The 26789-nt window shown below is 35.4% G+C and overlaps 1 protein-coding gene and 2 long non-coding RNA genes across 3 annotated transcripts in view; 2 read left to right on the top strand and 1 right to left on the bottom strand.

The window, feature by feature from the left end:
- LOC105451944 (thrombospondin-1-like) overlaps positions 1-26789 on the bottom strand; it is a 202787-nt gene that overhangs the window by 37003 nt on the left and 138995 nt on the right. Inside the window, exon 2 of the mRNA XM_011692677.1 lies at positions 1501-1611. Coding sequence (XP_011690979.1) covers positions 1501-1611 — 111 coding nt within the window. The remainder of the gene's footprint in view (positions 1-1500; positions 1612-26789) is intronic.
- LOC105451925 lies at positions 11256-14009 on the top strand. Its single transcript, XR_974645.1, has 3 exons — positions 11256-11453; positions 12170-12513; positions 12639-14009. It is a non-coding gene; the product is annotated as an uncharacterized LOC105451925 (long non-coding RNA).
- LOC105451924 lies at positions 15268-15954 on the top strand. Its single transcript, XR_974644.1, has 2 exons — positions 15268-15437; positions 15497-15954. It is a non-coding gene; the product is annotated as an uncharacterized LOC105451924 (long non-coding RNA).

The raw sequence follows: 26789 nt of genomic DNA on the forward strand, positions 1-26789 counted from the left end.
GGAGTATTCGTCACTCCGGCGAAAAGGATTAAATTCGGCGGAAGGAATTTTCGATGCTATGTAGAGCGTTAAATTCTGAAGAACGAGACGTTTGACCGTAACGGTAAGTCTCGCGAGTTGCGGTCATAAATTTCGCCGGAAGGTCTTACGCGGTGGTGTTCACACGCGACCCGGATGTCACGTCATGCGTAATAAGCAGTAACTTACAGCGGAAACAACAGGAAGCGCAACCCCGTGCCGGTGTTCCGATCGGTATTTAAATGCCGAGAAGAATATCCCGCGAGAGAGGGCATCGGGAAGATCCGGTGACGGAGGACAGTAAATACTTAAAACATTCTTCACGAAACTGGGAGAGGAGGCACCGCATAAAACTCCTCGAGAGGACGAGAGTTACCTAGGGGCGATGTAAAAGCACGCTTTGCGGAACGCGCGACAACACTGCAGTTGTCCGATTTCTGCGACCCATTTCTGTCCGCGACCGACGTGAATAAAGATGTTTATTCTTCCTGGGGCTTTTGGCTGACATTTTCCCCCCTCGCGACTCTCTCTCTCTCTCTCTCTCTCCATTCTCTTTCCATCTCTCATTCCGAATTCGGAATACGACGAATTTCGCGTCGTCTGTCCTACGTGCGGTTGGCACTTGTACACACACATACACACACATATATACACACACATATATATATATATATATATACACATATATATACACCAGTAAGAACACGCTCTTCGAATCGCGAGATCGAGCGTGTGCGTCGAGCCATTTTGCCCTTTTCACCGCCCCTGCCTTGAACCATGGCCGCGATCCTTCAAGTTTCCGATTCAATAGGAAACCGAAGGATTACCTTCCGGACCGGTTTTAAAAATCCAACAGCATACGTCATGCGGACGTAAGGCGATTGCGATTGGTAAACAGTGAAGGTGATGTGAAACCCATTGTTAAATTTGTTATGTCGAATTATATTCAGTTGGATCATTTTTAATAATTCTTAATAGTCGCTGCTTTTTATATCATTAATTTAAATAAAACACTGAAGACATGAGTTAAACAATAAATGTAAATCTTTTATTCAAATATTTAATTTATTATTTACTATATATATGTTAACATAAACGTCGTTTTGAAATTAATTTTAACTACAGAAATGGCTTGATTAAAAGTTATTTTGTATTAACCCTTTTGTTTTTGTTTGGATATTTTAGTTAGTTTACTTTATTACTAATATTTTACTAAAAATTTTTTTTCCTGATATTTGATAACTTCGACTGTTAATATAAAATTTTTTTTGCGAAAATTTTTTACGTTTCATTTTTTAGATTCTTACAATTAGTCATATTAATCCAAACGACATGATCGTATAGTTTTAAACAGAACAGCAAGATTAAAATAATACATTTTGACACATTTTGACAGATGGAAACTCAAATTAATAAATGTGTCATTTAACTCAAGAAATTGGTTTAAATTTGTTCATTTAATATTTAACAGTGTGGTTTTACCTGATCTACAGAGTCGAGATTGCCCGTATTGCTGATCTCGGAAGTATCCTCTGTGATCGAATGATCGCCGATCGTGCTGTTGTCGCTCACGACGAGGCCTAGCAGGCATATCTGTAACAGAATCATCACAAGTCAGTTGCGAGATCCAGGAGCTTAGGATATATAAATACCTACTATAATTTCGTGTTCAACGAGCAGTAGTGTAGATAAGATATAGTGTTTTGGTTCTTCAACAGTAAAAACAACAATAGATAGATGTAACAATAGATTACAATAGATGGGGCGTACTGACCCTGTAGAAAATTAATGTCGCGGATTGCCGGAGAGGGTGAGAAGTTCCCCCGCGTCGTTTCAGACATCGTGGTCTCGAATAATACACGAGATCAGGAAGTCGGGCTAGCAACACGTGTTGAAAAATGACACGTGTTGAAACGTGTAGAAACGATGAATGCGTGTGTGAGTTCAAACTACTACAAACTGCTATGCATATCAGATAGTTCGTTTCATTTACTAGATCGCCGTGTATAATTGGATCATCTCATTGTCAGAGATTAAGTGGCGTCTTAAAAGTAATCGTTGAAAAGTAGTGCCGATTGTAACCCGAGTAAAGAGAGCAGCGTGTATTTTCAACGTGAAAGAGAGAAAAAGAGGGAGGGAGGGAGGGAAAGAGAGAAAGAGAGAAAGAGAGAAAAAGGTCACGTAATATAATATTACACATGGCATGATATACCTATATGTATATATCAATATATGTATATATAACGCAATATATATATTGCATAGCAATATCAAACGGTGAATACCAAACGGATATTAGTCGCCGAATCCGGACGTTGTTCGGATTGTCTGCGTACTCGTGCGGATCTCGCGTATTCGTGCGGAAGCTCTGCAGCGGCATAGAAACGCGCAGTTGCACTCTTCGCAGCCGTCTCTCTCCGTCGGGCGAGACGTCCATCCGTTTCCGTCGCGGCGAGGTAAAGTATAAAGTCTGGCCGGTCGGTCGGTCGGCCAGTCGGTCGTCGCCGCCGAGACAAAAGAGTCCGCGCAAGAAGAAGCAATTTAATTGTGGTCGGAGTTCCGCCCGAAAACGGATATCCACTTTCTCGTATTACGGTACAAGGAGGAACTTTTATAACAAGCCGCTGTGCACTCGCGCGCGTACCAACGACCGCACTTTTCCAGCCGCACGTAGCGCTCGTTCCGGCGAAATTTCCCAACCGGTGGGATTCATATTTTACGACGGGGAGAGGAGAAGGGGGTCTCCGCTGCCCCGGTGCATAATACATTTTTGTTGAAACAATCGGCTGTCTGCCGCGGAAGCAGTATTAGTCATGAGGGCTCGCAAAGCGTATAACGATTCAATCTCGTTGGGTTTTGACGACATCGAGCCACGCTTTATTAATAATCACTCGAAGGGAGATGAAACGTACAAACACAGTACCGATTGAAAGATCGAGCTTATTTGTAATAAACCTAAAGCAATCCAAATTCTTTTAATACAAATTTATAATAATTATTAATCAATTTGATATTTACAGTATTAAATTTTTCTAAGGATGGCTAACAAAATAGCAACAATGGAAAAATATTGAATCGAAATTTCCAGAATAAATAGACCATAGTAAAGTATAAAAATGACCTATCCTTCTAAAAATGCTAAATTGTACTTCTAAACTCCGTAATATACCCCATCATAAATAATCATAAATAATCTGTCATGTAAATATCATGACTTTGTCAAATATCATTATCTTTGATAACTCATGTCTTCCTTGGTGTTGCAATTTTAATAGTTATTGTATTTTTTCACATAAATTATTGAATAGTTATTGTATTTTTTTATGAAAATTTATATTAAATTAAAAAGAATTTAAACTTAATTAATCTTTAAAAAACAAAATCTTGAAAAGATCAACAAAATAAAATAATAACGTCATTGGAATGAGTCAAGCAAGAGAGGAAAGTTCATGCTGATAAATAATGATATATTGATATAAAATTTGATCTTTTTTATTTTTTCTTTTCTCAAAGCTAATATTAAATTCTATAACAATCGATAATTCTTTTAATTGTTACGGGAATATATATTCGCCACATCTTCTCTTTCTCTCTCTTTCTTTTTCTCTCTCTCTCTCTCTCTCTCTCTCTCTCTCTCTTTCTAATAACGTAACTCACAGGATCTTAATTGAAAAACTAAGAAGTCTGAATTTTTCCTGTTCTGCCTTAAGGTGGATCTGTGGTCTACTTAGATCAAAGGAGACAGGCCGTCAGGGATCCGACTACGGGCGGGGTTTCATCGGAATTGGTGCTGGGGAGGGGTGTTCCTCAGGGCTTCGTTCTTGAACCTCTTCTCTTTTTGCTCTATCTAATTAATTTCGGTCGGGTTAAAAAACTGTAAATATAGTTTTTATGCTAATGATCTTCTCATCTATATCTGCATGCTGAACCGAAAAATCTGCATAGTGCTGTTACAATATAAACGAGAATATTGGCAGAATCCTCGATTGGACTCGTGAAAATGATCTCACCGTAAATCCAAGCAAAACATCGGCCATAATTATGGGCATCGCTAGGTGTATTAACAATCTTGCTTTCGATAAATTACCTCAGATCATCGTTGGAGATTCTATATCGAGACTCAGTGGTTTATCCGGATTTTTTCCCTCTTTAAAACTCTCTCTTGGAACAGTCAAGTCTCATTAATGTCTTCTAGGGTCTTCTAGGGTACATGGTGGCCCTTTATCAGTTGAAATTATACAAACATCTTATTCCGCAGTCCCTTCGCATCAGATTAGTGACAACTCTTATTTTGCCAATATTTGATTATAGTTGTACTGTTCTGACTGATATCACTGGCGAACTCGATCTTAAATTCTACAGAGTTTTTAATGCATGTATTAGATATATTTTTCGAATTAAATATGATAAGCATATCTCAGCATATTTATTATACTAGGCTTCGTTGGCTCAAGGTGAGGGCGAGACGAATGTACTTCATGGGTTAATTTTTTTTATTCTTCAATCAAAACAGCCTGCTTCTCTGCACCAGACTTTTGAGTACAAATGCACCAAAAAATGCTCGAATTGTATGATCGAGCTCCGGGAAATATTCTCCCTTTGCCCCTATATCAAACTGAATGCTTTAAACGATCTTTCAGATCTATTGCGGCTGAGTTTTGGAATAGCATCCCACCTGACATTTGTGGCGCCTCTTTAAATATTTTCAAGCGCAAATTATATAATTTTTTACTTACTTCGCTTTGTAATAATGTACGATTTAAGCTCCTTTCTGATTTTTGTCATGAAAAATTATTGCTTTGTAATCGTTCTATTTATTTTGCGTTTGTTTTTTTCTTTTTTCGAATTTTTCGAATTTTTTAAAATTTATTTTTCCCTGTTAACTGTTCTATCTTGTATTATTATCATTTTTTCTGATTATTGCCTGTATTTTTGTTCTTTTTTTGCATTTATTTATCATTGTTAACTTGCTTTACTCTTTGTATTATTCCTTGTAATTTTTGCTTCTTTTTTTTTCTCTATGTATTCTAACTGTTTGCGCTTGAGAGGAAATTTTTTCTAGAGCGCTAAATAAATAACGATATCATCATCATCATCATCATCATTGTCTCTCTCTCTCTCTCTCTCTCTCTCTCTCTCTCTCTCTCTCGTTGTTTGAGACGCATTAAATGTCAAGAACGTCATGCTGCTCATATTTAGGATACTCGGTTCCTTCGTGATTCACACAAAGAGATTCCAGCACGACGAGGGCGCGTTGATGGATTTTACGGTTACGCCGACTTTCTCTCTCCCGGTAGTGCTTCATTAAAGCCTCCGCGCGCGAAAGGAAGGATGGCGATGGCCGGGCGTAATCAACCGATGTGTATATTTGACCGTTCGCAACACGTTCCTGCAAACGAATATATTCGCGCCGCCGCCGCGCCGCCGTGCATTCGTTTAACGTCGGCGCGTGACATACGCACGGCGCATACCCGTAAAGATCCGTCGACGATGGAGCTTAACGTCCACAGCAACGTTATTAGCGATAAATTTAGAGGCTTGAGCCGCCCTATAATTAAAGGTAAACGGTCGGCGTCTCGGGGTCCCCAGAAAATGAACTCGTACGGATTCGGGATTAACGCGAAGAGGTATATACACAACGGAGCATAATCCGTTATGGGTCCTTGTACTCGAAAACACATTTTTTTCCGGGCTATTATTAAAGTAGTTCTGATTAAACTAGGTAAATAGTGATCGAAAGTCATAAAATTATCGTAATAATACACGGAAAGAACAATTTTGCTGGATCCAGATCAGAAAATAATTTTTGTTCAATAATCAAAATAATTTTGTTGGAAAGTCAAAATGATTGCTAGAATATCAAAACGTTTTATAGCAATGTCTATCATTTTTAACTTTCCAACAAATTATTTTGATTATTGCACAAAAGTTATTTTCAGATCTGTTTTCAGCAAAATTTTTAGACCTTTCAACAAAATCGTTCTTTTTGTGTATCATTTTAATGTTAAATCAAGGATTAACCCACTCTTTGTGATTCCGTGTCTTTTTACTTTTTGATTTAAGATATATATTTATTATCTGCTAGTAATTATATGAGAAAAAATTCGCGGAATCAATTTTTCTTTTATTTTACACACCATACAAATTTTGTCATTTTCTATAAAGCTCGTTTCTTTTTGTGTCTTAATATCTTACATACAATTCAAATATAATTTTGCAGTTGACAGTAAAGTTTTTCTCTGAAGTATCGAATTTTTTTTAGCTTTTAGAATTTATTTTAAAAATAAATGAAAATAAAAAACGATAAAATCAGTAAATAATAATGCTTAATTATTTACTAAATTTTTATATACGTATAATAGAAACATGTAGTATTATTAAAAAATTATTAGTAATTCATTTTTGAACGGTTAAAAAAAATCTTAGAGACTATCAGTTTCACACTGTAACAGTTACTTATATAATAAAAAACTATATTTTAGAACTGCAATGTCATTAACTATCACTTAGGAAAATCATAATTATCGATTCCCAGCCGACCGCTTACATCGCTCCTCGGCAATCAACGTCTCTCTTGTGGTCTCGACAGCGAGAAAATTATAGTGATCAGGCATAAGGCGGTCGAACGGATTAATCACGACGATCGAATTCATGGTAATTGATATACCTAACCATTAATGTAATTTACATTTAACGGTGCTTATGCTATACTTATTCGATACATATAAATTTCAAAATATAGAAACTTACAAAAGATATTTGAGTATTTGTCTTATAATTTAAAGCACCAAAATTATTAATATAATTAATATGTTTTTTAAGTCTTAGAACATTTTTGTAAATATTATTAAGTGTAAATAAAGAAATTTTAAAATAAATTGTGATTGTACTGTCGAACCTCTACAACGAAAACTATAAGACCTCTATTCAAAAACCTCTATAAGACGAAAATTTTGTTCATCCCTTCTGCTTTACTGCTAAAAACCTCTATAAATCGAAATAAAACCTACCTTAACTCAAATTATTTGTCAGATATTTAGATGTATTATTTTCCTTCTGCAACTCGAATTTAAAGCCAGACCTTTATGGTAAAAAATCATCTCTATAAGTCTTCTATTGTCGCTATCTCTACAGTTCGAATAATTCGAAGTTGTAGCTATGTGTAATTATGAGTAATAGGCAATAGCCTGGTATTTGTTTTATGATTATATGTATTATATGTATGCAATAAATAATTCACTGTCAAATATTGAATTTTTTATCTTTAAAAGCCATTATAATTGGAAAATTATAATTCTCGTACAAAACCTCTATAAGTCAAATTTTCATATGTTAACCCTCTTTTACTCGAATTTCGATAAGTCAAACACTTTATAACTCGAAAGGCTTAGCTTCTCTCTTGAGATTCGAGTTATCGAGGTTCGACTGTAACACATATTATATATGTATACATATTAGATTGAGATTTTAAAAATTAAGGAAAACATTTAACATAAAAACGAATCAAAAAGTACCCGCGATAATTGCATATATTGTTTCTAACAAATAACGTACCTGTTAGTTGTAATTTCCCGCTCAACAATATAACTATAATATAACACATGTGTTATATATATGTGTTACATGTGTACATTGTATGCTGGGTTACAATTAGGTTCATTCATTTCTTTGCACATCTTCAAAAACTGCAAAGGTGGACATTAAATCCGAATCACGTTGTATAACGAACGCTAGCTGCACACGTAACGGCGCAAAGTAGCACGTGCGCAAGAACGCGTAGCCAATTTGTAGTGAAGCGATCGTGAACATGAGATTCTCTTCTGTCGGCGTGAACCCGGTCGAATCGGGTGTACCGGGCTTAGCGTGAAATTTATGTCCGACACGGGACGGCTAACGAGGCGTCGGCCCGATGCCATTTAATTCTTATCTGACCTCTTGATTGGCTCGCGTGCCGCGCGCGGATTAACGCCGTCGGACCACATTAATTCCAGTAATTAACTTGGCCCGGCTTATACTCGACGGAAGTTCGACGTGGGTTACCCCCTCAGGATCGAAGCCCGTAAACTAGCGTGCACACGTTGCCCTCGATAATGCGACTAAAGCGGCGTGTGTATCGAGAATACAAATTTCTTCTTAATTCTCGCTCATTTCCTTTCGGTGGAACAAATTAACCGAAACCGCCAGGATCAAACACGATAATATTATACAGCCTTGGCCGTAAGTATAAAGCAGTCCCACAAATTGACGTAAATGTTCTAACGAAAAACAAGTTAAAAACAGTTTTATTGAAAAATAATATTTTTGTAATAATTTTTATATTTTGTTTGTTTTCTTTTTATTACTGTCTTTTCCAAGAAGATGCAATAAATTAAGAATCCCAGCAAACACAAATTATAAACCACAATAGTGTAACATTTCTGCAATATAGTTATAATATTACTGTAACATTGCAGTTATAATCTGTGTTTGCTGGATTAATGCTTTATACTTATAGCCAAGACTAATAGTATTACACACAATGGTAACGCAATGATCACATATTTTATATGTCAAATAACAAATTACAAATAACAAATTAAATCCCATTCAATACATTTGGAACGAATTCGTAAAAACTTACTTAAAAAAAGATATAAAATTGATGTAACATCGATAGTAATTTTATTAATCCCAGTAATTTCATCAACTTGGTTATAATATCTTGAAAAAATTATATTCTGTGAGAAATGATAATTCGCATCTATTAATATATAAAATTTGTTCCAATTAAAAGATTGATTTGTGACGCATTTTTGCTGCATGATTATTTCTCACGTGCTTCTTGCGTCAGTAGCGCACATAGTATTCGTAAACTGTTGTGTAAACTGTTGAGCTTAACGATGCATTGTAATTTACATGCGCGCACGATTTATGATACGGCAATTAGTGCTGAATTGCGCAGCATCAGAAGATACATTTCGACATTGCATCGCAATTAAAACTGATCATTCGGCACGGCGACTTTTAATCCTGATTAATGATGAAATATCTATGAGTTCTGATTACGCGTTATTAACGCCCTCTTTTTCAATCGGAGAGTACACGTTTCAGATTTCTTCATGGTATATTTATCTCCTCCGCGCGAAGCACGAGCTCTTAATATCATCCCGAGAAAAATGGATTCACGAGTGTGTGCCCTGTCTACCTGGTTATCAAGGAATTTCTATTCTCGTCCGTGACCTTTTGGCACCGCCGCACGAAAAGAAGAGGAATGTGCCTCTGCTTACGGGAGGTGAAACATGGGATTGTACTTTACGTCACGGTGTGAATAAAATTAATTTTCAACCGAAATCGCATCCGTTGCAGCTATACAAAGGTGGTTTCAACGGCACGTGGCGACGGGCGTATCGAAAAGCTGCACTAAAAGGACCGTCGTGTTTCGAGATTAGAGCCTCCGCCTACCTAATCTGAGTACAGTGCATTTATTTATGAAGGAACGTATTAAGCGAGTAAAGCGCGCTCGAGTATATACGGGTGTCCAGTTATTCAAATAAAATCAATAAATTATATATTAAATTAAGATTTATATTTACGAGAAACGAAGACATAACTTCCAAAAAGTATTTTTACGTTCTTTTAATTTTTATAAATCATAATTAACTTAATTTTATCACACAGCTTTATTTAATTTTAAAATCCAATTCCTCTAGTAAAAGATTTGTAAATCTGATTATAATTCTTTAAAAGTAAAAATTGCAAAGTTAATAACGATTCTGTTTTAGGTAAATGTAATTTTTATTGTTAAAAATAAAATCCTTTTACATGATAAGTATAGTCTTAAAAACGGTCGAAACTAAGAATCCTAATGTCTGATAATATCTTCTGTATACATTTTATTTTTTTCAGATCTAAAATTTCTTTATTAAAATTCATGCATACATTTTTTACAATTCGCAAAAATATTATTCTTATACATTTTTTGCATAATAATAATATTTGTATCCTCCCCCGCTATTTTCAATTTTAGCTGCAAAAATCGTGCTACGTTATTAAAATCGTACTTCGTTTTAATTATAATAATGAAGCATCGTGTGAAATTATGCTCCTGTTCCGATTAAATTAACCTTTTGACGCAAACTATTAAATCCAGTTATTATGCAAGCACTATATGAACACACGCGCGCGCGCGCGCGCGCACACACACACACACACACACACACACACACGCACACACACACACACACACGCACGCACGCACGCACGCACACACACACACACACAGTACGCATTTATTCATGTTCGGCAGGCCCTGATAATTTTTTTTTCTTTAATTTTTTAAATCTTGAGAAATGTAAAAATGTTAAACTCGCGCGCGGCAGTAAAGCAAGCTTACAGCGAACAATGTTAGCTTGCAGTTACCGAGTATGGGACGTTTATTGTTGCGACTTGCATAACAACAACACTAAAAAAAAAATTCTATTTATAAAGTGAAATTTTCTCTAATCCCATATTCTAAGTGAAAACTTTTACAGAAAGAGTATTCCTCTTCCAGTAAAGTGAACTGTTCATCTAAAATCTATTAGATATTATCTAATAGATTATCTAAAATCTATTAGATTTTTCGATTTTCCTCTTGTATTAAGAGGAATATGTTTATTTCAAGCGGAATGCTCTCTTACGTACGATAAGTAACACGAAAAGTAATGTGTGTCGCTGCGTTCTGTCGTGACGATTGATTGAAGTGTTGCGCTGCATTTGCGAAAAAATAGATACAGTAAGACTGCGTTTCGTTATTCGTTGCAAATACTGAAAAATTATAGTATAAATAATGTGAATTATAAATATAAATTTCCAGTGCAAGACTTGTATTGCAAGACAAAATTATTCTAATTATTAGAATATTGTGCACAGAATATTTTTCTCTTAATTTCAGAGGATTCTTCTTGAGACCATGTACAAGAATAAAATCCTCTACAATTTAGCGGATTCCACTAATATTAAAATTTTTTTTTTGGGTGAAGAAATATGTAATCATCTACGGAACCTGTTCATGTCGGAAAACAGCGCGAGCGCGGATATGAGAAATGGATCGGGGCAGGCAGCGCCTTAATCTGCCGCGGTCGACGATATCGTACAATGTGTTCACTCACAATGCATATACATATGTATAATGTAATCGTATGAAGCCACTCGTGTGCTCGCTTGTTATAATCAAGGCTTTTATATCGTTTCGAGAATCGAAGGAAGCAGTCATTGAACGTCATGAAAAACGATCCCTTTTTATCTTCCCCTCGACTTGTATCTTTCCCCTGGACTTACTCGAGATAGACTATTGATTTAATGCACCGCACCGGGGCATATGTATTCAAAAGGTGCATTATACCGGTATTCTCGTCGAACACGCGCCGTTTCGAGAATCGTAGGATATGGTTAATAAATAGTACGCGACATTTATGGTAACGTATTAACCAAATATTTATTTTTATATACATTTTTTAATACCTTCTTATTATTTAATTATTTAGATGGATTATCCCTGTTAAAAAAATCGATACAAAGCAATACAATTGTTTTTAATCGTAGTTATGAACCGTAAAAAAATTATCATGTATAAACAATTCATTACGATAATATTATAATCATTTATTAATGATAAATTTCATTAAAACATAAAACAATAAGTTATTATAGAAATTCTATTGATATTTCAACAATTAAAACTGTTTTTATCAGATAGTGATAGAAAACAATAAGAAGTGATATTTCTTTCGGAATAGAAAAAATGGAATGATAGATACGATAGGACACGATAAAATATTTGGCAGATCCTATCGGTTCCTATTATTTTCTATCTATTTTTTTAACAGAGGTGTGTATTTTATTTATGAATTTGAAAAAAAACGTAAACTTTCATTGCTTATTACTTTTAAAAATTTATGAGAGTATTTTTAATCATTCTTAATCATTCTAATTTTTCAATTCTAACATAACTGTATTTTATATTATTTCGTTTCTTCCCAGTAAACGTAGATATATTACTATATAACATGTACATAAATATACACGTTTTACATCTATGTTACATGGCAGTTATATTTGGATTGGAGGAGATAAGAGAAGAAGATTTGCTACTCGTTTTTATAATATTATAAAAAATATTATTTTCTTATAGGTATAAATAATTTACATAAATAGATAAGCTAGATAAATCTATACATGATTTCAAAATGGAATGTAAGTCAAGAAAAATTATAAAAGCGGCAAAAATTATTACGCTCTATATATAATATGACGATTCGTTTGAACAATGGAGTATCAAGTGACACGTCTGATGAATGAGGTTTTTAAGTCAACGGATATCCGTCGCCGTGGACCAACGATCTTGAAAACCACTATAAACGCGATTTAGCGGAGAAAGATTTTTCGGGAGGAGACTTTTCGCAAGATTGTTATTTAAAAGCGGGCTCGCGCGTCAACGTCGGCTAGTTCCAAGGAGCACTTCGGGACCCTAACACGGTATATTATTCAGGAACCCCCGACAAAAGTGGCGGTTACGGGTCGATCAAACCATCCTGGAAGGAGGATGCAGTTGCCTTCTATACATGCATAATATATGCGCGTAACGTTTTCCGATGTTTCAGATAAAGTGGCTACGATAAGATATTACGTTCATTCTCCGTCGCGCATTACGAGCCTTTGATTCCATGCTACTTACTGGTTCGATATAAATTATTACCTCGTATATACGGAACGTATTGTTCAAACTCACTTTGTATGTATTTTCCGCAAGATATACTCCCGCGTTACACTTGCAAAAAGCATGTTATACACCATACATATGTATTTAACTGCAATAAGCAAAAAAACGACACTCTACTCTAAATTTCAAAGAGGGATCCCACAAATTGCCTTTTATCTACTTACACGGAAAGAACAATTTTACTGAAATATGTAAAAATTAGGTAGATACAGATCTGAAAATAAATTTTGGACCATCAAAATTATGCAGGAAACTCGAGCACGAGGAGCAATGCTGCAAAAAGTTTTGACATTCTCGCAACCAGCTCGAGTCCTACATAACTATTTTTACAATCTAATAAAATTAATTTCAGCTCTGAATTCAGCTAAATTCTTAGATACTTCAACAAAACCGTTCTTTCCGTGAATAATTTTATCAGTTATAATTGCAATAGAGATATCTAAATCTTGCGAATATCAGTTATTTTTTAGACTCCATTGATAAGTAGGTATTGATAAGCGAGACTCAGATTTGTCTAAAAATTCCGCACTGTTCACCCGAGAAGAAGGAGATAAGCAAAAGGGAGCACAAGGCCAGCGATCACGATCGAAATCGCGATATTACGTGTAAACTGCGCTCCGGGACGAAGTTCGATTTTATGGCGACGACTACGAGCGTCCATAAATCATACTTCGCTTCTGATAGTCCGGCGAAGCCATGAGTCAAGTCCTCGATAGCCTGTGGGCACGACAGTCTGTTTAGACGCTATATAATCGGAAAATCGTTCAGGACGGATCAAACGCGGCACGAACGTTTAATCGAAGAAGAGAAGATTTTAGTATGAAAGAATGACGACGGTGACGCGGCGTATTTTTTCTCCCCATCTCGTAAATAATGTTTAGAAGAACTTCAATAAATTGCGCAAAATTTGTGCCAAATTTGGATCGAAAATAATCAAAAAGTAAAGTAAAATGCATTTAATGTGAATATCGCACAAAAAGAATTGTGGTTTTGTTCTATCCAAGCAATTCAAAGCGTGACTTTATAAATAAAGTATTCTTAAAGCAATATTCTTTATTCAAAATATGTAAAATCATTCAATTTCACCCGCGAGAACATTTATAGATATTTCACTGAATTATTTATGATCGTATTTTTCGATTGCGCCGTTTTGTGCAGTATTTAGTAATTTTATTGACAGCAGCTTTTATTTTTTGGCAGTATTGTCGATATGTTTAAGAAAATCCGAGACGCGGATTTACACAATTTGTGATGCTCAGAAAATAGTAAAGATAAATATCAAAAAATACGATTTCTTACATATCAAAATATTACGTCGTTAAAATTATTTCTGTATTTCTGTAACGTTTATATTTTTGCGATAATTAACTGTATAAACGATGCTAAAAAATAGAATTTTTAATGGCGTAATATTTTGACAAAAAAAATAACAAAAATTCTTGATTTTGACAAAAAAATAACAAAAATTCTTGATTTTTTCTTCATTATTTTCTGTAGATTGAATTGTGATTTCATGTCTTAAATTTTATTATCCAATAAATATAAAATTATATTGTGATATTATCAAATAAAAACTATGAAAATATTGTTAAAAGATTCTCTTTGACAATTTACGTCAAATGAATTACATGTCTTAAACGCAATATTATAAGCTGTCCGAGCATAACTTCGATAAATGTTAATTCGAGCAAATATAAACAATTAGGGAAAGAATCGAGAGAGGAATACTATTTTTACGGACGTCCATAAAATGTCACTCTTTATTCCGGATAATTTGCTTAGTCAAGAACTCGGATATACCGAATCTCATAATTTAATATACGACGAACTACCACGACGGTGGTGGTTGTCGTGCATGCTGTAACCGCCCAACAGTTAGACGATAAAATCTCTATGGACCTCCCAGAGCTGTTTTTCTCTCGTCTACGGGCGGGGGTAAGCAAAACTTTCTCTGCAAATCTGAACACCCCACCTACTCATTAAACGAAATTGAACCTCTCTGGCGAATACGATTCGCAATTCGTCCCCGCGAAAGGACACTGTGTTCGCGCTCCGCGCTTCATATATTTAACTGGGTTTGAAGTTCGCTCTCAAAATGAAGCGCGAGCACTACAATTAATTTCGATATTCCGCCCTTAATAAATCTCTTTTGTACAATTCGGCGAATATTTTCATTAATTTCAACTTTAATTCCCATATTAGTTTCAACTTTTTAATTTATTACTACATAAGACATGCCAATCTCGCTACTCCCTTTTTTTCTAAATTTGATTTTTTCATTCAACGAAAAATATGAAATTTACTAACGTCACGTAAAACTGTAAGTGTAATCACGTCTAATCAGCTGGAATAGTCAACGTCGTCGTTCAACGCCATGGCTTAAGCATCGCGCTTGCCTTCAAACTATCGCAATCAGACTATCCGGAAATTTTCCAGTCAGGCAACCCCGGATCGACGTGAATAATGCATCGTAGAGGCTCGCTGTCAGTTCACTGTCAAACTTCACACAATTCCAGCGTCTGGATCCGCTGGAAGCAGCCATGTTCGATATGTTTAATGTTGGATCAATGTTCTCGGAATCATGCTGATGTAAAATTTATTTCGCGCACGGCGAATAAGTTGCCGTTGCACGCACCGCACGAAACCGCGGCCACGGTTCGACCGAGCTTTATGGAAAAATGTTAGAAAGAAGTAAGGAAGAGAGGGTGGGCATGACTAGTAACGACGTTCCTTCCGTAGCACGGAGGAGAAAGAGGAAACGTCTGACAACTCCGATATTGAAGTTAACGTTCACGACGACGCTCGTATCGCGCGGCTCGTATGACGGCGATGTGTTTGGCAAACCCCTCGTTTGCCAGGCGTCAAAAGAAGTGCATGTTATGCGGCGAGAAGTGTGTAGTGAAAGAGATAGAGGGAGAGAGAGAGAGAGTTGAACGAGTAATAGCGCGCGCGCGGAACGGGTATATCGAAATAAAATTCGGAAACTGGATTTCCTTGGAAAATACTGGACGCATGGAAAAAAGCATCCGGTATCAAAGCGTAATAATGAAAAATCAGTACGGAAAATCAGCCTTTGACAACCATATATTGCGGCCCGTGGAATTGGACACGTTTTATCAGCAACTTACACAAGCACGAACATTTGATGAATTCAAATAAATTCTTTGTTATCCGAGAATAAAGTGGCATAAGAATGGTATTATTTTTTATTTAATACGCCTGCTTTTTCACGTGAACAATTGAAAGAATTAAAATAATTAAATTATGCGCGATCGATATATGATTAATTTCATCTTTAATTCAAACCCGTAAAGCCATTAATAATATAATTAATACAAGTTGAGTAAATTTTGTATCAATTTTAGATTAAAAATTTGTTTCCACACGGAATGAAGAGATTTTGCTGAAGTAGCTGGACGCAGATCTAAAAATAATAATTTTGTTGGACCATCAAAATAATTATGAAAGTCAAGCTGGTTGTCAGAACGTCGAAACTTTTTGCAGCTCATTGCTCATCTTACGTAATTATTTTGACAGTTCAATAAAATTCGTTTTAGATCTGTATCTAAATTTCTGGGCACTTAAGTAACATCATTCTTTCCGTAAATAAAAGCGACGGAAAATTCTGAAATGGCTCGAAGGGCAGTCTCCACGGAAAGGGGTTGACAAACGTCTTCGCAGGATAAGATCCTATCTTTCCGACTCGCGTCCGATCTGCTCGAGATCCAACGGTATTCAACGGAAACATCAACGATGTTCGATTTTAGAATTTTTCAAGTATTCTTTCGAATTTCGAAACTATTCTTTTTAACGCGCGCGAATTACTTTTATCTCTCTCTCTCTCTCTCTCTCTCTCTCTTTGTCTTTCTTCTCGACGACGTTTCTCTTTCGCGCGTGTAGAAAAAAGAAGAAAAAACACACGGTTTTCACCGGTAAATTATTTCACCGGCTGGCTAACACCGTGTCTTCGTCGCTCCTTGCTGGTCGATTTGCTCCACCGCTCGCATTTTTCAAACCTTCAACCTGTCAGTCGGCTATTTCCGCGCAAACACGTCGGCGCGCCAGAAGGATGATCGAGAAACTTTTTTTCTTCATTCTCGCAAATATGCCCTCCGTGACCAGGAGTGAAAATGAAAAATTACAGTCAGATTCGTCAACCGAGACGTCATGCGGCTTATAAAGTTATTCTGAAGTTATTGAAATCTCCTCGATTATTGAACACATGAGAGTGATTCATTACGCTCGACTTTTTCTACGGTTGTCTTATTTATCTGTCAAAGGCTGCACGAGTGGGGAGGGAATTGCATTTCACGAAGAGAATATTTCCGCCGGTCTTCAATCATAGTCTGCGCGCGTGTTCACAATTGACCGCGGATATGAAAGAAAAGCGTTCCGTTTAATCACGTCGAATCCCCGCAAATTGAATTACCCCGTGGGTTCGAAGGAAAAAGTAAAAGTCCGCAGGGGGTAGAGGGTGCGGGGAGGGAGAAGAGGGAGACGGCGTCTGTAAGGGATACACGTGGACGCTCAGAAATCCCTCCGATGGGATCGATTCACTAATAATAGGATATAATGGAGCGAGTTCTGCGGGGGCCCGCACCCGCGCCGCGCAGGGCGAAGGGTCCGGGACGTATTTAAGGGTCGTAAATTTTTAATATTTAAAAAGCGGTCAGTGGCTATACTCGTAAATTTCACAGTATACGCTTTTCCGAGAAGGGGATGTTGCTTCTTCGATAAAAAAGAGTCCTCGCTGTCCAATTAGGCAGCTTTCTAAAGTGTGATCGTTCCCCCCCTTTGCCTCTTTTTTTACCTTTCTCTTTGCCACAACAAGGGTGAAACCCCTTTCTCCCCCTTATTTCTTCACGGCATTTATTGGCGGCTCTCTCTCTCTCTCCGTGCTTGAAGTCGGCTCGTACGACTGCGTGGGCAACGACGACGTCGCGCGGGCCATTCGTTTACAACTTCTTGGGAGGCAGGGTCGAGAGGGCGTGGTATACGTGGAAAAGAACTTCTCGCGAGTAAACCTATATAAGCGCGGGTGAAAGAGAGGACCCCGGAATTTATAACCTGCTCGTTTGTCACTTTTCATTCGAAGTCCCGAGGAGTTCGTAAGCCTCGATAACCGCGCGCGAGCGTTGCTCGCCGAAGCGTTCCTAACGCCGAACGAAATCGCAAGCCGGAAGCTCGGATCAAATTTACCGCTGACATTTTCGGTTATTTGAAGAAAATAATCCGAGGACAATCTATGGGTCTCTCATAAATAACATTTCCTGATCAGGATCAGGATAGGAAATGGTAAGATGAAAATTTCATCATTCTGAAAAGTTTCATGATCGACTTCCGCAGCGCGAGCGTACCTATACAAGTTCTAATAAACGAATCGACGGCTACAATTTATCGAGGCAGAGTAGAACGCTTATTAATAGGAACAAGCCTTTATGACACATGGAAAAGATTATTAAATATATATTATTTATAAATGTTATTCTTTATATGAAAAAACATGATTTAATCTTATGTTAACATTTATTAGATATATCATTATATATATGTACTATTTTCTTTCGTTTATATCGTTTTTCTTCTAAATTACTCACACTCAAAGAAAAAGACATGATGGTGGCAATTATATGAAAGTGACAACTATACAAGTTTTATGTGTAGAATTAATATACATAATTGAATAAGCTATTTTATAATTGCGAACTATAAAACAGTTAATATTTTTATGCATATTATATTAATGTACATAGTATTTCAACTATATACATTAATTCTTATACATATACATAACTTGTATAGTTACCTGCGAAAAAGACGAAATGATGACAACTATAAAAATGATAACTGTACAAGTTTTATATGTAGAATTAATGTACATAGTTGAATAATCTATTTTATATTTGCAATAACTATAATTATAAAACCGTTTATTTAACTGTGTGTGCATTAATTCTACACCTAAAATTTGTATAGTTGTATAGTTGTTACTTTTTGTAATTTGTATATTTGTATAGTTGTTACTTTTGTAGTTGCTATCGCTATTTTTTTCTACAACTGTACGGCAGACTAATCACCCGGTGTCCTAATCTTGAGGAACAAATCCGTCGGCGGCGAGCGATGAGAGTCACGGAACGGAGAGGAGAAAACCGATTTAAATACCGAGAGGCGTTAAAGTCGCTTAAGTCGTCAGGTGGGCCTGGCCCGGAATCATCGGGGCCGGATCCAAGAGCGTTTTGTTCGAACGCCCTTCATCAGATAAGCCGCGGCGATGAGCGCGGTATTGCTTTCAAATTGGTTTCCGATTCGAGCGCACGATAGCGACAACGACCCACGCCTCCTCCCTCTCCCCCCCCCCTTCCCGGTGTATCCCCCGTACGTCTATTCATCTACTCGACCTCGTCTCGCCGTTATTAGAACTCGCTGCGGTTGGTTTCTCGGCGCTTTTCTTTTTTCTTCTCTCTACAGGCCTCTTGGTCTGGTTTCTCTCCTTCCTTTTTTCCCGTATGGCCCGCCGGCGAACCCCCAGCGATGATTTGGTACCTCGCGCAGGTCGATTACACGCAATTGACTCTCTTCGACCTGGTTAACCGTCCGTGTAACGGACTTCGCGAATAGTGAGATATTCGCACGAACGGGTTCACCGGCCGTGCCTATGGATCTTGATCGGGGCGCGCGCGCAATAAGTATATAGCACGACGGGAAAGTCGCGCGATTCTTGACGAAGTGATCTCAATCTAATTGGGCCGAAGAGGGGGATGGGATGGGAAGGGAGGGGAGAGGAGGTTGAGGGAGAACGAGAGGCCACGGAGACGTTGAATGACGGGAAATTGAGACTAAGAGGTGATTCATTGAGGATATACAGGGTGCTCCGGCGAGGCACTCTTTCTCTCGTCCATGGACTCTTTGACCAATTAGGAGTCGATTTTTCCTTATAAAAGATCCCCCTGATGGGGACTGCACGCCCGCGCCGCGCCGTCTCCTTTTCACGTTTCAACGTTCAACATTAAATGTCCCTTTGCAGCTAAGTCTAAAATTAATATTCCGTTCAAGTCCTTGGGAAGAGGATAAGGAATACCTACTTTATGCGCCTTCGAATCTTAACTCGTAAAGTGGCTCTCGACTTTCACTATACGAAGTTTCCTTTCTTCGTGTCACCGTGCTTCTCTCGCGCGTACATCATCTCGATATAGACAACATCAACTCGTATGAACATCCGCGTTACCGCGCGCATTACCGCGTCCCGCTGTATTATTTCGCGCACCCTACCGCAATGGTGTTAAGTTATACTAATAGTTGAAATTGCATTCGAGGATATCGCCTCGGCGCGGCGCGGCGGCGCCGCGCGTTTACGAGGGATCGGGATCTGTGTGGATTGCGTTAACGTCTCCTTCGGGATATACACATGTGTACGCGCGTCGCGAGCGGTGTAGACACCCCGTGCTGTACTATTTGCGGATGCATCATACGCGAGATGGTCTACCCGTGAGCGTCATTGTGAATAATTCTCCCCGAATAAAACGACGGCATTCGTATCGCGTTTGTATCGCAATTGCGGGTACGTAGGAATGAATTGTGACTTTTCGAGCCTGCGCGCTGCGGTTATAATAACACCAGTAGTTTACAGTAAAGAAATTATTTTGAACCGGACTAGATGTTTCTCGTAGATTTTTGAATGCTGAAAATAATGCCGCAAGCCAAAAAATTCCAGCGCATCAAGTTTCTAAGATAATTGAGATTTAATGTCCAAAAAAATGGCTTTTTTCGCGATATTTGACATTTTTTGTAAAAATGGTTAACATTATTTTGAAATTCTGATCAAAAGTCTTGAATGTATTGTTCATCCCTTATATAAAATGCATTTTTTTTTTCAACAGTTTACATTTAGCTATGTTATGAATTAAGGACTTAAGTACAAGATTTTTCTAAGATAACAAATTTTCCATCTGATGAAGTTACATGTATTTATAATTTCTAGTTTGTGCTTATCATTGTTTCAGAAAAATTGTCTGAAAGAGAAATGGTCTAAAGAGAAACAAATAATGGTAGAGTAGCCGCCGATGCGCACATGTGACGCTCAATATCTCCATATTAGAAAAAGCTCCTAATTTAAATCTTTCACAACATGACTAAAACATAAGATATTGAAATAAACAAATGCATTTATAGGGGATGATCAGTACATTTATAACTTCTGATCAAAATTCAAGATACTATTAACCTTCAAATGGTATATTTTTTTCGAGCATCCACTAATGAAACAATAGTACGAATTTGGATATCTTAAATTGTACATCTGTTCTGAGGAAAAAACAGAAATGATTTGTACATATTTAACGTAGTGGGGATAAGCCGCGACAGACGTTTCTGTGCAAATGCCAGCAATTCGGAAATGTTTGCGGTGCGAATTCGCACTCTTGTACCATTTGAAGGTTAAGCTTCTTTATAAAAAAAAAGTAAAATATCTCCAAAAAAACCATTTGTTAAACATTAAACTCAATTATCTTAAAAACCTAACAGAAACTGACAGCTGCAGAAACTTGGCTTGCGGCATCGTTTTCGGCCAATCCAAAAATTTATAAAAAATACGTTGTCCAGTTCAAAGTAATAAAAATTTTCTTGTAAACTAGTGTAATTTTTGAGAATTTCAACATTAACCGACATAATGTAACCAAATGAATATCGAAGAGAGCAAATCTGTTCGAGTTTTTTCTTAACATATTTATCATTTTAAAAATACTCATAAATTAAAATTAAAAGAGTCTTAGATCGTTTTGCAATGTTTTTTTGTGTTCTTGGCAATTAAAATCTTAAGATTTATTAATTTAGATATGCATTAATCGTAAATCCTGAAAAAGTTGGAACACTTTATCCTTGTTTGGATCGCTTGTTTCGACACGGTGTAATTACATTTGCGCGAACTGTCGATACTACTATCGGATACATTTATGAGATTAGTGAACATTTTAATTGCGTATCGATCGTCAAAAGATTAAAAAGTGTGCGGAATGTGCGAGACTAAAATAAACCTTTTAGATTTTGTTAGTCTTGCAAAGGAGGACGATATTATAGTTCGATATCGATTTGATTATATGTATTATTTGATTTGATTATATAAAGTGATTTAGAAGGTTATCTTTTCTAAACCAGAATAAAGAAGATACCATCTTTTTGCAATCTTTGAAAAGTAATATTAGCATAAATATTTATAGCTAATAATTTTATAGAATTTTTGTAAAATGTTATTTTGCGTTCTTTCTTCATTCGAATATACGCATAAACATGAGGAAATAAATTTATTATAAATATCAATTTCCCTGTTACATTATGCTTGAAGTAATAATTAATAGCCGTTTAACATGTTTGCCGACAAATAATTAATAAAAGATTTAGCACATTGCGGCTTTACGAAAATAAAATTATACAGTACGGAATTGTTAGCAAAATTATTTTCAGTATTCCATTCCTGCCCTACGCACATACGTACACGGACACACAAGCACTAATATTATTTTTCAAACCGGATTTCAGAAACTCAATGTTTTATTCGATATTGACGTATAGCTGGAAAAAAGGTATAACCCACGCGCCGCAATCACTTGACCATAAAAAATTCTCTATAGAGAATCTCACAGCTGTAGCAACTGTGTGTTCTGTACTTTTTCTTTCTTTACCTTTCCCTCGCAAAGTTCTCGATAAGAGCAGCCGGGCGTAATACAGCCTCGTCGAAAGTCTTAACGATCTCAAAGATTCCAGAATCCACCTTTCACGAGATTCTCGTAGATGGTGCATGTATAAAGCCTCTTAAAGGCTGAAAGTTTTCTATCTCCTATTCCCGCAGCATATTATGATAAAACATCCGTTCGCTCCTGGAACATCTTGCCCAGCTCTGTTAATTAATTATATCCGATTTTTCGGCCGCATGAATATATAAACAGGTTGTGATTTTTTGATAGAATTGAAGTTCCTTTTTACTCAGCGAAAATTTTGCCGCTCGTTCTTCTAAGTTCGTAACTTCTGAATCTTTTAAATTGCATACATTAGCGATTAAGTTTTCAATTAAGTAATCGTCAAAGCGAAAGGAGCTTATAGGTAAGTAGAAATCAATTTTTATATTGCCCTTTATACTGATAGTATTTAACGGTTAATTTAAATAACCGCACAGTTATAGTTTTTAAAAAATTAATATAATTAAAAGCGCACGAAGATAGAAAAGTGACAAATCTCAAAATTAGCAACTTTTCAATAGGACATTCTTAAAATTCTGAATTGGAACAATGCGAACGTTTTAATTAGGATAGTGAATATGCATATCTTCACTTTCTATTCATTACTTTCAAATTTCAATAATGTATTCTTTAAAACCATGTTATAAGTTTTCAAAATTCGAACACTGTAACCCTAATAGGGTAAGGCCGACTAAGAGTGCGCTAAGAATATATTTATGCATAATGAATATCTCGCAGAATGTAGAAAACTAATTCAATTGGCGCATCACTATCGGAAGCTTTATCAGTGTGCGAAAATTCATTGTACTGTACATTGATTGTATCTGAGATCGAGAGAGGTATAAATTAATACTTTATCAATTATTATTATAACTTTTTGTTTCTAGTTTTTTAAACATTTCATTAACAATAAAGAACTTTCTTTCTCACTTTATTATCATTTAAAGGATAATTCTTTTCTTGCCTATAAAATAATGTACAATACAGTTCTTTCTTCGTAAGGTGCAAATCTGTAAAATTTTTAAACTAATATCGTCTAAGACATACGCAATGCTTTGAAGGCAAAGAGTACGCTAGGTATTTTTCGTGCCCGCAATGCACATATTCGTGCTTGACATATTTTTAGTCTTGCCATAATAAATATGTAATGAGTATATAATGACTTTACGTCATCAGACGTAATTGCTTTTTTTTAATCTAGTGTTTTTAAATTTAATAATTTCAATTAAATTTCATATAAAAGTGTACAAATTTATCGTAAATTATGTCAAAACTTAGGTATATTTATTTTTTCTTTTAAATTATTTTTATTATATTATATAGCAAGACATTTGAACAAGATTTTTTTCTTGAAAATGTTCAAATAAAATACCTTCCATGTTCAAGTAAAGGTTTTTATTTACTCTAAACTTTTAGTCTTTAAGAAGCTTTACAAACATGCACCATTTACGGGGATTTTGTAAATGAGCTTTTGAAAATGACTAAATTTTGTGTAAAATTTGTAGTCAATAGTGGTACGAAGTTCTGATTATGAAACAAAAATATTTATACACGATTTGAGTCCTTTTTGAATTTTAAATTGCGTACTTTTACTCGATATTATGCGTAATTATTTTTAGGTGTCCTATCAGGTAAGAGTACACATTTGCAGATACTTATACTTTTTAGTATAAATTTTTTTATATTATTAATATTTTAAAATATATAATTACCTATATTTTTTATCAGTATATGTTTGCAAGTTAAATTATTTCACCTTTTATATATATATAAAATTATGATTTTTTTTAAATAAATTTTTATTACAAGCAAAATTTTATTAAATGCGTATTTTTATCCACTTTTTCGATATAATGTAAGTTTCCCTTATCAGAGTTGTGATATTTTTTTTATATAAGCAGACAGCTACAAATGCAATGTTTTTTCACAAAAATATATTAGTCTCTCAAAATTAATTTCCTTTTATTATTTCAAAAATGCTAATTCTTTATTTATATCACTTTTCTATCAACAAAGTGATATATAAATAGGATATTACATAAGAAAATAGCGCAACGTTAATTGACTTTAATAAACTGTTTTTCAATAAAGTAATTATGCCATTTCACAAAATATTGAAAAAGCCAGTAACGAGTATATTATATCCCCATTTTTCACAACTCGCTCATATTTTATATCCTGGTAAAAGCTCGAGTGTATAAAACATTCTCTCAACCGTATCATTTGTTTCAAGTTTTGTTAACCGATTGCTTTGTTTTGTCTCCTCTACACCGTTTCATCGTGTTGAAAAATCGATTTATTGATTTATAGTACACACCGTCCCAAAATGCGCTGATGCAGGTGGCCACAAAACTTTCGAGATTGACAAATCGACATTACATTGTGGACGGAAAATTATGACACATTAGTCAGTTTTGTTCGTATAGTTTTGTACCGGATTTCATGTAATTTCTACTCACAGCTATTGTATGGTATTTTAACTGAAAAGCTGTTATACTATGCTTCTCTCTTTGAGTGAAATTACTTGCGGCGAGTATACCAAACGCTCTCATTACTTGTAATTTTGCAAAACAGAGATATGCTTTTAACATTTCTCTGCTTTAACATATGACCTTATTAATTTATTACCATATTAATCACATGTGACTACCAAATTAATTTTATTTAAAAAAACATACGTATCAAAAATGAATTATAATCGAGAGTTTGGCGAAATAGAAAAATCATTAAAAGGGAACAAAAATTGGATGTCGTAATTTAAATGACATTTCGCGCGGATGATTGAAGTTTTCTTGTTGAAATGCGAGGTACGTACGAGGGCATAAAGCAAGCAAAAATAGTAATGTTTGTGCAACCTGTGCGATAAAAACAAGTTGAAGCAATTTTTAGCTTTTAATTGAATCGCGCAGTCCAATGTATATCCGATAAACGCTTACGTTCGTTTAATTAATCCACTGTTTTGTTTGATATTTTTATTACTAAATTTACGTAAGATGTTCAAATTGTGGAAATGACACCATAATGGCATCATATTATAAATGGACGAAAATTTCACAATAATTGCGCTAAGATGATTCGTTGTAACGTGGCAGTTTTGTGAGAATAAGATTTCTAAATATTTGTCAAAAATTAGATAAACCCAATTTAAGGTATAAATAGAGATAAAAAGATATGTTTAAAATAAGAAGATATATTTTATTAGAGGATACTCGTAATTATTTCGAAAAACCTTTTATTCTTTACTTAAAGTTTTGCGTGTTGTGAATGTTTGATATTTTATATTGCAATATTTCTATATTATAATTTAGGAATAATTATATATTTTTAGAAGCACAAATATAAATTAATTTGATTCCTTTATGTACAATTATATTTCTAAATGTTAACATAATACTTGCAATAGTTGAATATTTATTTTTTCAATTATTGAATAATTTTTCTTTAAATTTAATTTCGTAAATAATCGCTAAGACGATCCGCTATGTGTGCCTGTGAAAATATTATTTTGAAATTAATCGCGCAAACAATTATCACTATTTTATAAAAGATCAATATTTCTAAATCTATTTTTGAATCTAAATATATCCACAAATGCAGATAAATTTTATACAAGATTTTATCATATAATTTTATAAATAATTTCATATCGAGTTATACTTGTATAAATACCTTGTTACATGAAAACATTTATATAAATATGTAAATATATATATATCTATATATATGCAGTATATGTATATATAAAATATATTGCTTTACTTTTTTATCTAAACATGCAATGATATTTTTACAAACGTGACATTATTATTTCGTGTTCACTGCATTTTTAAAGTTAGAGATTCACGTAAATGCGTTCCACTAAATGTCCGTTGTGGAAATACTTAATGCTAATAAAAGAATTAGATGCTGCAGTCACATCGACAATAATTGCCTCGATCTACTCTCTAAATTTTCTGGAGTAAATCGACACTCTAAAAGAGTGAAATATCTCACTCCAAAGGAAAATACTGTCACTCGGCCACTTGAATGGCAGTATTTTCACTCTTTAGAGTGAGATTTTACTCCAAAAAATATAGAGAGATATATATTTGTGTCTTGGAACGCTGATCATACCATTATAATGTCACTTTCCAACGACGGTGAAAATAATGCGAGCCATAAAGCAGGTCATATCACGTCAATCAGTATTAAAATTTCAGTCAGTCAGTTTCGCGCGGGGAATCGAAACTTTAACCATTCGCTTCGGGCTATATTCGGTCATATTTCTGCTAATGCCGTATGATCAACGGCGACGTCAATATTCC

Source organism: Wasmannia auropunctata, unplaced genomic scaffold, assembly GCF_000956235.1.
Source record: "Wasmannia auropunctata unplaced genomic scaffold, wasmannia.A_1.0 LD336040.1, whole genome shotgun sequence".
Taxonomy (NCBI): Eukaryota; Metazoa; Arthropoda; class Insecta; order Hymenoptera; family Formicidae; genus Wasmannia; species Wasmannia auropunctata.